The following is a 12,012-nucleotide window of genomic DNA, read 5'->3' as shown; positions in this document are numbered from 1 at the left end:
ACTTGTTACATATTGATTTGTTGATTTGTGGAAATAAGTTGAGATTCTCCTACCTCACAGATCTTTGCTTATTGACATAGACAGACACTGTTCTATTCAGAGCAGTATAAATATTCTAACAATCTCTTGTGTTTTCAATAAGGAGATGATTCGAGTTTACTCCCAGAACTGTATGTCGTCCAGTTACGGGGGGGGGGGGATTTTGCCTTGGATATTTTAGTACTTCATCAGCTTCAAGGATATACAGCAGAGACGCCTAGGCTGGGTATTGGAGCTCCGTTACATTGGTGGCAAGCGGTGGGATACAAGCCTTGCAGCAGGAGGAAGCAGCATTTGTATGGATTTGGATACATGAACGGAAACGGGAGAACAGCAGTTCATACAAATTTGGTTACACAAATGGATGTGTGAATGGAGACGAACTATGCTGGATTAAAACGAGCCACAGTAAAGGATTTGCGCAAAGTGAGAGGGAAGATCGGCAGAAATAAAACCAAAGCCACGCTGATTGCAAAATGACCGAGGAGGATCGGGCACGCAGTATGGCTACGGAAGCCATAGATACAGAGTTTGAGAAAGAAGTGAAACGCAGGCTAGCGTTTTATGAAGAAAGCCCCTCAATAGATCTGGTACAGGCAATGTTAGCCCAAGTAGATGCCTTTATCATGGCAAGAGAAGACCGGGAGAACTAACTCCGGCTGGCAGAGCAGCGTGCCTTGGAGAGTCGGCCAACTACTACACAGGCACCAGAGACAAGATTAAAGGTACCACATGATGCCTTTAAAAGTTTGTGGAAGAGATCGATGGCTTCATGCAAGATTTTGAATGGCAATGCAGGTTGTACCAAGTACCCCTGACAGACTGGGTACAGATCCTAGCTGGTAAACTATCAGGCCGTGCAGCAGAAGCCTACAGAGCCGTGCCAGAGGAGGAAATCTCAAGCTATAGCCGGGTAAAGGAAGTGATTTTGGCAAGATATGCCATCACCCCAGAAGCGTACAGGAGATGCTTCAGGGAAACCAAGAAACAGGAGGACTCCCACACCGAATGGGCTTGCTGTATGCAGAGTTCAGCCATGGCCTGGCTACAAGCCAGTCAGGCAACCACAGCAGATGCAATCACCCAGCTGATTTTGCTGGAACAATTCTATAATGGACTAAACCCAGGGGTACAGGAGTGGGTAAGGGACCGCAAACCAACCACTCTCCCTAAAGTGGCCAGGCAGGCCAATGAATATCAGGATGCCTGCAGGCAATCACAGATTATCTTCACACCAAACCCCAGACCGCTGAACAAAAACCCAGGGTCACCAGCACCACAACGATCAGGACTAATCCCTAACCCCCAGCAAATCTATACCACGGGCACAACGGAGTGCAGTGCCATTTGTGCAAGAAATTTGGGCACTATCAGAGAGACTGCACTGAGAACCGGACCACGCTTCATGGATTCGAACAGGACCACAGCGGGGGCGAAACTCCTCCAAACACCAGACACCCGTACCGCAGTGGGGTACAGTGCCACAGGTGCAAGCAGTTTGGGCACTATCAACAAGACTGTACCCAGAGCAGGAACCAAGCTGCATGGATCCGACCACGGTCACCCCCTTCAGCACGGACAACGGTCCCCTACTATCCCGCAGAGGTTCCCCCAGTTGTGCCCAGGTTCAAACCCATCGAGGATCAATTGGGTACCCTCCATGATGCTAACCCTGTGCAAGCTGCTACGGAGAACCGACAGCACCATTGACAATCTGTCCAGTTAAATGGAAAGCCCGCACAAGGTCTCTGAGATACGGGAGCCACTCACCTTGGTCAAGCGACACCTGGTCCCAGATGTCGCCCAAACCGAAGGCTCAGTAGTGGTACAGATGGAAGGGGGAGCAGTACACCGGCTACCCACTGCGAGGGCCCACTTAAATTGGGGTGCCGGGTCAGGTCTGATTGATGTGGGGTTGATATGGGAGCTCCCCACCGACATCTTACCGGGGACGGACCTAGGCCAGTTGCCCTCAGCGTTCCTGCCAGTCCAGATCCTAGGCCCACATCACAGAGACCTACTGGCCTTCTGAGGTCCAGACACTTCAATGTTTGGATTGGGAGCTGTATTGAGCCAGGTTGGAGAACATGGCAGAGAACAACCCGTAACCTACTTGAGCAGGAAGCTTCTCCCCAGGGAAGTGAGCTTCAGCCCTACTTGTTCAGACAGCAGTTCACCCAACTCATGGATCACAACCCGATGGTATAGCTAAACCGAGTGGCAGGGGACAATGCCCGGTTGTTGTGCTGGAATTTGGCGTTACTACCGTATGACTACTATTCACTACCGCCCCGGAAAACAGAACGGCAATGTCGACAGGTTATTGTGACAAACTGAACTGGAAAAATGATCTGTGAGTACTCCCCGGACATCCCCAAGACGATCCGTTATGGATCAGACTGTGTATGCCGGCTTGTGGTTAAGGGGGAGCGGTGTAGCGGAATGGACACAGAGTGTGGTTTCTGTTGAAAGAGTGAGGGACTCTTTCACTTGGGACCATAATATTTCTGAACAGTGTCCCTCAGGAGATGTGTGGGGATGTATTGCAGATTGCTAGAATATGGTAGAAGTGTTTCATAGACCCATGCCAGTGGGGTGGGGTTTGTTATTGTGAATACCTGCATTCCATTGTCCTATTGTTCCTGTCTGCCTTGTAAGCCTATTATGGGATGTGTGTTTGTGTGGAATGGCTCGAAGAGGGAGGGGTTTGGAGTGGGAGTGTAGATCTCGTGTTTTCAATAAACAATTCATTCTAGTTTGACTCCCAGAACTGTGTGCCGTCCAGTTACTGGAGGGGATTTTGCCTTCGATATTTTAGTACTTCCTCAGCTCCAAGGATGATACAGCAGAGATACCTAGGCTGGGTATTGGAGCTCCGTTACACTTACCAACCTACAAGTCCCCCTCCCTGTATCCTTACCAACCTACGAGTCCCCCTCCCTGTATCCTTACCAACCTGAGTCCCTCTGCACTCCCAGCCTCTGTGTACCCCCCTTTATCCTAACCAACCTACGAGTCCCCATTCCCTGTATCCTTACCAACCTACGACTCCCCCTCCCTGTATCCTTACCAACCAATGAGGCCCCCTGCACTCCCAGCCTCTGAGTACCCCCATTGTATCGTTGCCAACCTATGAGTCTCCCTGCACTCCCAGCCTCTGAGTACCCCCCTTGTATCCTTACCAACCTATGAGCCCCCTGCTGCTAGCTTTCCTAATTGTTACCCCTTGGCATCCCTAATTTCTGTGGCTTCATCTTCTTTGTCACCATTTTTAAAAAAATGTGTTCAGAACTCCTAGTCTAAACCCCAAATCCACAAACTGCATTCTACAAAATGTCTTTTGATGTGTGGCTTCCATGCAGATGAATTATGGGAGAAATAAAAAAACACCAAACAAAAAGTGAAATTTTTATCTCTTTATTGAGAATTACAGATTTACCAAGTTTAATATTTCAAAAGAAATAAAGAAATCTTACTTAAGAGTCAGACTGGTGAAAAATTCAGAGCAATCTGCTGAAAATGTCAAAATAAACAAAAAAAAATTAAAACTGAATTATCTCAGTCTATAAATAATGAGAAGGTGGGGGGAGGGGGATGCAGAACGATACGCTGGATAAGTGCGAGGCAATACAAGAACTCAAGCATAGGTTCAGTTAGCATGACACTCTCCAAATATTCTGGGTGAATTCAGATTCATTTGAGATTTTTTTTTCTGCTTTTATGTTTTTTTGATGGGATTGGTACAAATAAACATTTAGCATACAGATTGAGTTCACATCAAACTTGCATGGGACAACTATGATGCCTTATCACAGCTTAGGGTAGATAAAAATGTACATATACATACATAGACAAACAGGCTGAGATCAAAGAACAACAAAGCCAAAGAGAAGCCAGAAGGATTATAGGCAGGAAAACTCCACTTTAACAGAAAACTTCTCTATTACGCTGCTGTGAAGTCATGAATTCTACATTTTGGATTGGATCCATCTCCAAGTGGCTGAACAGTATAAAAGATGTCTCATACACGAGTCTCTCTGGAAGCAGAACCTCTTCAATTCTCCTCATCACTGTCATCTGGGCTAATAGCCGGACTCGTAAGACTGTAGGTGGGGGACGTAGGACTGTACCCAGGGGATGTTGGCGAGTATGTGGATCCTTTTGGACTTGTGGGTGAGTAGGTGGGGGAGGTTGGTGAATACTTGGGAGAAGTAGGTGAGTATGTTGGAGAAGTGGGGGAGTATTTGGGAGACGTCGGAGTATAGACTGGGGAGGTTGGCGAATAGGTTGGAGATGTAGGAGAGTATTTGGGGGTTGTGGGGGAATATGTAGGAGAGGTTGGGGAATACTTGGGAGATGTTGGTGAGTACTTGGGAGAAGTTGGAGAATATTTGGGAGATGTAGGGGTGTACTCTGGTGAGCTTGGGCTGTAGGAAGGACTTGTTGGGGTGTATTTTGGGCTTGTTGGGGAGTAGCTGGGTGAACTTGGGCTGTAGCTGGGAGAGCTGGGAGTATAGCTTGGGGACTGTGGCGTATAACGGGGGCTGGATGGCGAGTAACTGGGAGATGTAGGTGAATAATTGGGAGAGGTTGGGCTGTAACTGGGACTTGTTGGACTGTAACTGGGACTTGTAGGACTGTAACTGGGAGATGTTGGTGTGTAGTTGGGAGAAGTTGGTGAATAGTTGGGAGAAGTTGGTGAGTAAGAAGGAGATGTCGGGCTGTATGAAGGGGATGTTGGGGAGTAGCTGGGAGAGGTTGGGGAGTAACTTGGGCTGGTAGGAGAATAGCTAGGACTGGTAGGTGAATAACTAGGGCTGGTAGGAGAATAACTGGGCGATGTTGGACTGTAACTGGGACTGGTGGGGGAATAGCTGGGGGATGTGGGACTGTAGCTGGGACTGGTGGGGGAATAGCTAGGAGAGGTTGGTGAGTAGCTTGGTGAGGTGGGGCTGTAACTTGGGCTTGTTGGGCTATAGCTGGGCGATGTTGGAGAGTAACTAGGACTTGTTGGAGAATAGCTGGGTGATGTAGGGGAATAGCTGGGTGAAGTAGGACTGTAGTTGGGACTGGTGGGAGAATATGATGGGGAGGTGGGACTGTAGGATGGAGAAGTTGGTGAGTAGCTGGGACTCTGAGGAGTGTATCCACCAGGGCTTCTGGGCTCATAAGCAGGAGAAGTTGGAGAATAACTAGGAGACATGGCACCACCTGCAGAACAAAGAAAGCACATCATTACATCACATGGCCAACAACATTAAGCCAACTCCCATTCATGCTGTTTGCCAATGTACAGATCTGCCCGGGTATAAGTATTAAGATGAAGGGTTTAAGAAGTTAATCCTGTTTTACACGGGCGCATCGAGCTGAAGCTACAGAAGGATTTTAACTTCTAATAAATTTGGATATTCTGCAATCCCTTCAATTCATTACATTAATACTAAGCTGTAGGCAGACTGAAGAATACATCAATAGACAAACTGAGCAGAAGTCCCACTTACCTGGTGAGGGAATGTATGGACTGGCAGGTCCCGGAGATCCAGGAGAGCCAGGGGTGGGGGACCACGCAGGGGAATATCCTGGACTGAAGCCACTGGCATCTGAAGCAGCACTGGGAGAAAAGCCGGCAGCTCCAGGGGTCATACCACTCCCTGAGAGAAGAAACGGCATAAGATTGTCAGCACATTGCTAGGAAATGGACAGAAGCCTGCTTAAAATTCATCTCCACTACAGAGTTTTTCTACAAAAAGTATGGATTACTGAAGTTACAAATTAAATGGAGAAAAAAGGATAAAGAACCCCAAAGGAACATAGTGAGCTCCCACATTCTGTCCGTACAAGGTCCCACTAAAATGGAAAGTGGCCATATTGAAATTGTGTCAGTGGTCCATCCTTCGAATACCATTCACAGACCTGGAACAAGCGTGCTGAATCAGACTTGGGCCAGAACTCCTGGTCTGCACACATGTCCCGGGCCAGAACTCCTGGTCTGCACAAGTCCCAGGTCAATGCCTCAAAAAATACTCAACATTACATCTCAACAAACCACCATGACAAAACATACCTAGGCTTGGCGACCAGGCTCCATAGGCTGGCGTAGCTCCTTGGTTCCATGGTGTCATGGCAGGCGACATTCCCCCCATTGGACTTGGAGCAGATCCAAAGAACATACCAGTTGCTAAAAATGAAAACAAGACCATTAAAGTCACGCTTGGATGAGTGGAGAATAGTCGTACCAAAAAATAGCCACTACTTACGTCCTGCAGCTCCAATTCCTGGAATATTGGTTGGAATTTCCATTCCAAATTTACATTTTTCTGCATCCAGTAAGAGGTCAAAACAGCCAGTCCCAGCTGGAGCTAACTGTCCCAACATGATGTTCTCAGACACACCTTTCATAGGGTCTGATTCACCATGTGCTGCCGCCTCCATGAGGACATCCACCTGAAAAGAGGACAACTCAAATTATAGAACAGAAACCATGAATACCACACACTGCAAGGACACATGGGAGCCCACTTACCGTCTCTTCAAAGGAACACTTCATGAGAGGTCCTGTGTCCTGCCTGTTCACACCGTGACGTGTGATGGCCATCAAGTGTCCTCTACATGTCATTGTGTCACACAGTAGTGCCAAGTGACGGTAATTGACGTAAGAACCATCAAAAGAGATGACATGGTACAATTCTCTCTCCAGAGCTTTGCGCACAGCCTCGATCCCTAGCACCTGAAATACAATGGCTGAAGGTAAGGCCAAGCCCGAGAATATATGTATATACTATATGAGGAGAACCGAGTACTGCAGACTTACTGTAAAGATCTCCACAATGTCATTGGATGTGGTCCTCACTGGGTCAACATCTTTTTCACTCAAGACCCGCATGAGACTGACTCCATCTGTCTCCAAAATCCACTCCTGAAGAGCCTTAAACTCCCCGTCTTCAGTAATGATGATCTTCTTTTTATTGTCTGTCTGAGGAAGATGCATGTAGACCTGGGCAGGAACAAGGAAGGCACTGTAAATGATGCTGCCAAATCCAAGCAGTTTATTACAGGATAGAGGGGTACACTAGGGACAGGAACCGCGGAGCTGTGCTATGTGCTGAATCCAAGGATATGGAGGTACACTAGGGACAGGAACCGCTGAGCTGTGCTATGTGCTGGGCCCAAGGATATGGAGGTACACTAGGGACAGCAACCCCGGAGCTGTGCTATGTGCTGAATCTAAGGATATGGAGGTACACTAGGGACAGGAACCCCGGAGCTGTGCTATGTGCTGAATCCAAGGATATGGAGGTACACTAGGGACAGGAACCCAGGAGCTGTGCTATGTGCTGAATCCAAGGATATGGAGGTACACTAGGGACAGGAACAGCGGAGCTGTGCTATGTGCTGGGTCCAAGGATATGGAGGTACACTAGGGACAGGAACCCAGGAGCTGTGCTATGTGCTGAGTCCAAGGATATGGAGGTACACTAGGGACAGGAACCCTGGAGCTGTGCTATGTGCTGAATCCAAGGATATGGAGGTACACTAGGGACAGGAACCCAGGAGCTGTGCTATGTGCCGAGTCCAAGGATATGGAGGTACACTAGGGACAGGAACCCAGGAGCTGTGCTATGTGCTGAGTCCAAGGATATGGAGGTACACTAGGGACAGCAACCCCGGAGCTGTGCTATGTGCTGAATCTAAGGATATGGAGGTACACTAGGGACAGGAACCCCGGAGCTGTGCTATGTGCTGAATCCAAGGATATGGAGGTACACTAGGGACAGGAACCGCTGAGCTGTGCTATGTGCTGGGCCCAAGGATATGGAGGTACACTAGGGACAGGAACCCAGGAGCTGTGCTATGTGCTGAGTCCAAGGATATGGAGGTACACTAGGGACAGCAACCCCGGAGCTGTGCTATGTGCTGAGTCCAAGGATATGGAGGTACACTAGGGACAGGAACCCAGGAGCTGTGCTATGTGCTGAATCCAAGGATATGGAGGTACACTAGGGACAGGAACTCATGTGCTGAGTCCAAGGATATGAAGGTACACTAGAGACAGGAACCCAGGAGCTGTGCTATGTGCTGAGTCCAAGCATATAGAGGTACACTAGGGACAGGAACCCAGGAGCTGTGCTATGTGCTGAATCCAAGGATATGGAGGTACACTAGGGACAGGAACCCAGGAGCTGTGCTATGTGCTGAGTCCAAGGATATAGAGGTACACTAGGGACAGGAACCCCGGAGCTGTGCTATGTGCTGAATCCAAGGATATGGAGGTACACTAGGGACAGGAACCCAGGAGCTGTGCTCACTATGGGCTGATTCCAAGCATAGAGGGGTACAGTAAAGACATGGAACTTTGAGCTCTGCTCTGTACTGAATCCAGGCATTTTACATCAGGATACGGAGTTAGAGCGGGGAAACGCTCTGCACTCTATGTACTGAACCGCGGTATGGTACTTCAGAACAACTATCATGGAGAGGACAGCCCTAAGGATAGACAGGATGAGAGGAAGACATCTGTGCCTGGACTCATGTAGTACTGAATGTCCAAAAGCCAATGAAGAGTAAAAATCCAGCTCCAGGAGGACTTGCCAATGAAAAGTGATCTATGTAAGCCAAACCATATAAAGAAATCAAGTCCTAAAAATGAACGCGTTTCAGCCTCCTACATTGGCGTAATGTAAAGACGTCCTGATGCCGGATTTTTACTCCTATGGCTGACAAAGTCTACGGTCCAGGTGATACAGTTTTAGGATCCAATCCAAACATTTATCATTTCCCTTTGAGCTCCATTTAGAAAATCTGTGCTCTTCAGCACCCCGGGACATCATTCTGCCTAAGCAGTTTGTCCAGAGAGATTTCTCGTGTCTTCTCCAGGACAGAAACACTGAAGTTTACCAAAGATGCTGCATGAGATGGAATACGGACATACCTTACTGATCTGCTCGATGCCCTGCAAGGTCATATCTGTCAGCATGTTCGATTCAATGCAACGCAGAAAGACATCATCATCCATTTTATCCACCACCTCTTCTTCCTGTCCAGGGAAAAGGTGAAGCAAACTATGTGAGTGGATGGGAATGCATAGGAGAATACAGACCAGATTGGGGGAGGGATAGAGGAATGGACGACAGACGGGAGGAATGGATAAGGAAGAGCTCACAGACCAGACGGGGGGATGGAGGGGAATAGATAAGGAAGAGCTCACAGACCAGACGGGGGGGGGGGGGGGGGGTGGAGCGGAATGGATAAGGAAGAGCTCACAGACCGGACGGGGGGATGGAGGGGGAATGGATAAGGAAGAGCTCACAGACCAGACGGGGGGATGGAGGGGAATGGATAAGGGAGAGCTCACAGACCAGACGGGGGGGGGGGGATGGAGGGGAATGGATAAGGAAGAGCTCACAGACCAGACGGGGGGGGGGGGGGGTGATGGAGGGGAATGGATAAGGAAGAGCTCACAGACCAGACGGGGGATATGGAGGGGAATGGATAAGGAAGAGCTCACAAAACAGACGGGGGGGGGGATGGAGGGGGAATGGATAAGGAAGAGCTCACAGACCAGACGGGGGGGGGGATGGAGGGGAATGGATAAGGAAGAGCTCACAGACCAGACGGGGGGGGGGGGGGGATGGAGGGGAATGGATAAGGAAGAGCTCACAAAACAGACGGGGGGGGGGGATGGAGGGGAATGGATAAGGAAGAGCTCACAGACCAGACGGGGGGATGGAGGGGGAATGGATAAGGAAGAGCTCACAGACCAGACGGGGGGATGGAGGGGAATGGATAAGGGAGAGCTCACAGACCAGACGGGGGGGGGATGGAGGGGAATGGATAAGGAAGAGCTCACAGACCAGACGGGGGGGGGGTGATGGAGGGGAATGGATAAGGAAGAGCTCACAAAACAGACGGGGGGGGGGATGGAGGGGGAATGGATAAGGAAGAGCTCACAGACCAGACGGGGGGGGGATGGAGGGGAATGGATAAGGAAGAGCTCACAGACCAGACGGGGGGGGGTGGAGGGGAATGGATAAGGAAGAGCTCACAGACCAGACGGGGGGGGGGATGGAGGGGAATGGATAAGGAAGAGCTCACAGACCAGACGGGGGGGGGGATGGAGGGGAATGGATAAGGAAGAGCTCACAGATCAGACGGGGGGGGGGGGGGTGGAGGGGAATGGATAAGGAAGAGCTCACAGACCAGACGGGGGGGGGGGATGGAGGGGAATGGATAAGGAAGAGCTCACAGACCAGACGGGGGGGGATGGAGGGGATTGGATAAGAAAGAGCTCACAGACCAGACGGGGGGGGGGTGGGGATGGAGTGGAATGGATAAGGAAGAGCTCACAGACCAGACGGGGGGGGGGGGGGATGGAGGGGAATGGATAAGGAAGAGCTCACAGACCAGACGGGGGGGGGATGGAGGGGAATGGATAAGGAAGAGCTCACAGACCAGACGGGGGGGGGATGGAGGGGAATGGATAAGGAAGAGCTCACAGACCAGACGGGGGGGGGGGATGGAGGGGAATGGATAAGGAAGAGCTCACAGACCAGACGGGGGGGGGGGGGGGGGTGGAGGGGAATGGATAAGGAAGAGCTCACAGACCAGACGGGGGGGGGGGATGGAGGGGAATGGATAAGGAAGAGCTCACAGACCAGACGGGGGGGGGATGGAGGGGAATGGATAAGGAAGAGCTCACAGACCAGACGGGGGGGGGATGGAGGGGAATGGATAAGGAAGAGCTCACAGACCAGACGGGGGGGGATGGAGGGGAATGGATAAGGAAGAGCTCACAGACCAGAACGTGTCAGGAAATGAGACATGCTAGTGGACAGTGAAGGTTAGACTTGTGAATAGCTCACCTCTTGCATCTTGTTCTCCTCACTGTTCATAATACGGATACGCAGGACTAGCTTTTCGGCATTATCATCATTGAATATACAGTTCAGATCATCTCCAAATCCTAGAAGAGATCAGACAATGGGCTTGTGAAGAGACCACAGAAAGGGCACGGGGGTCCTGAGGGGTGTAAGAATGAAGCCTACTAACCTGCATTGATCTTCTCAGCAATCTGCTCCATGGTCAGTTTCCGATCGGTCATGTGCTTGCGGTCAAGCTCTACACGAAGTAACCATGGGGAAATTCTGGTCACATCAAAGTCTGGCATCTCATAGTAGATATTGACCCATTCCTGATCTTCAGCTACCACCGTGTTCTGTGGGTTTGGGTCATAGTAAATGGCCGTATTGGCAGTGACTTTGCGCAGTGTCGTATGTTCCAAGCGGCAGAGAATATCCTGTAGATAAAATAAAGAAAGGTGATTTGCGTTCCACATTTGGTGTCAGTGAATTTTGCACCGTGGGTAAATATGTTCATTTCTGACCTTTGCACGCTCAGCATCGCGAGCCGACTGCCCCAACAAAAAGACGGTCAGGGAAGGGGTCTTTGGTTTTTTGGAAATATTGATGAGCTCCTTAAGACGCGGGACTCCCAAGGTGACGTTTTTAGCCGACACACCAGCATAATGGAAGGTGTTCAGGGTCATCTGAGTGGCGGGTTCTCCGAGTGACTGAGCGGCCAGCGCACCCACCATCTCACCTGGATGAGCCTAAAAAAGGACAAGCATGGAAAGATCAGACCAGCCCAGGACAGACAGACCTCACATGATTAGAGCAGCGGAGGACAGACAGACCTGACATGATTAGAGCAGCGGAGGACAGACAGACCTCACATGATTAGAGCAGCGGAGGACAGACAGACCTCACATGATTAGAGCAGCGGAGGACAGACAGACCTCACATGATTAGAGCAGCGGAGGACAGACAGACCTCACATGATTAGAGCAGCGGAGGACAGACAGACCTCACATGATTAGAGCAGCGGAGGACAGACAGACCTCACATGATTAGAGCAGCGGAGGACAGACAGACCTCACATGATTAGAGCAGCGGAGGACAGACAGACCTCACATGATTA

At 50.0% G+C, this 12,012-nt stretch overlaps 1 protein-coding gene across 1 annotated transcript in view; it reads right to left on the bottom strand.

Annotated features, from left to right (window-relative positions):
• Positions 1–3,951: 3,951 nt before the first annotated feature.
• The window catches only part of POLR2A (RNA polymerase II subunit A), a 48,801-nt gene continuing 40,740 nt past the window's right edge, over positions 3,952–12,012 (bottom strand). The window contains exons 20-29 of the mRNA XM_082276104.1: positions 11,420–11,644; positions 11,086–11,332; positions 10,899–10,999; positions 8,969–9,073; positions 6,851–7,033; positions 6,563–6,766; positions 6,297–6,483; positions 6,104–6,217; positions 5,541–5,690; positions 3,952–5,250 (exon numbers count right to left, since the gene is read on the bottom strand). Coding sequence (XP_082132230.1) covers positions 4,094–5,250; positions 5,541–5,690; positions 6,104–6,217; positions 6,297–6,483; positions 6,563–6,766; positions 6,851–7,033; positions 8,969–9,073; positions 10,899–10,999; positions 11,086–11,332; positions 11,420–11,644 — 2,673 coding nt within the window. The 3' untranslated portion in view covers positions 3,952–4,093. The remainder of the gene's footprint in view (positions 5,251–5,540; positions 5,691–6,103; positions 6,218–6,296; positions 6,484–6,562; positions 6,767–6,850; positions 7,034–8,968; positions 9,074–10,898; positions 11,000–11,085; positions 11,333–11,419; positions 11,645–12,012) is intronic.

Source organism: Pelophylax lessonae (assembly GCF_965119305.1).
Source record: "Pelophylax lessonae genome assembly, contig: HAP1_SCAFFOLD_271, whole genome shotgun sequence".
Lineage (NCBI taxonomy): Eukaryota > Metazoa > Chordata > Amphibia > Anura > Ranidae > Pelophylax > Pelophylax lessonae.
The sequence above is the reverse complement of the archived record's forward strand: the minus strand, read 5'-3'. Positions and strand labels throughout refer to the sequence as shown.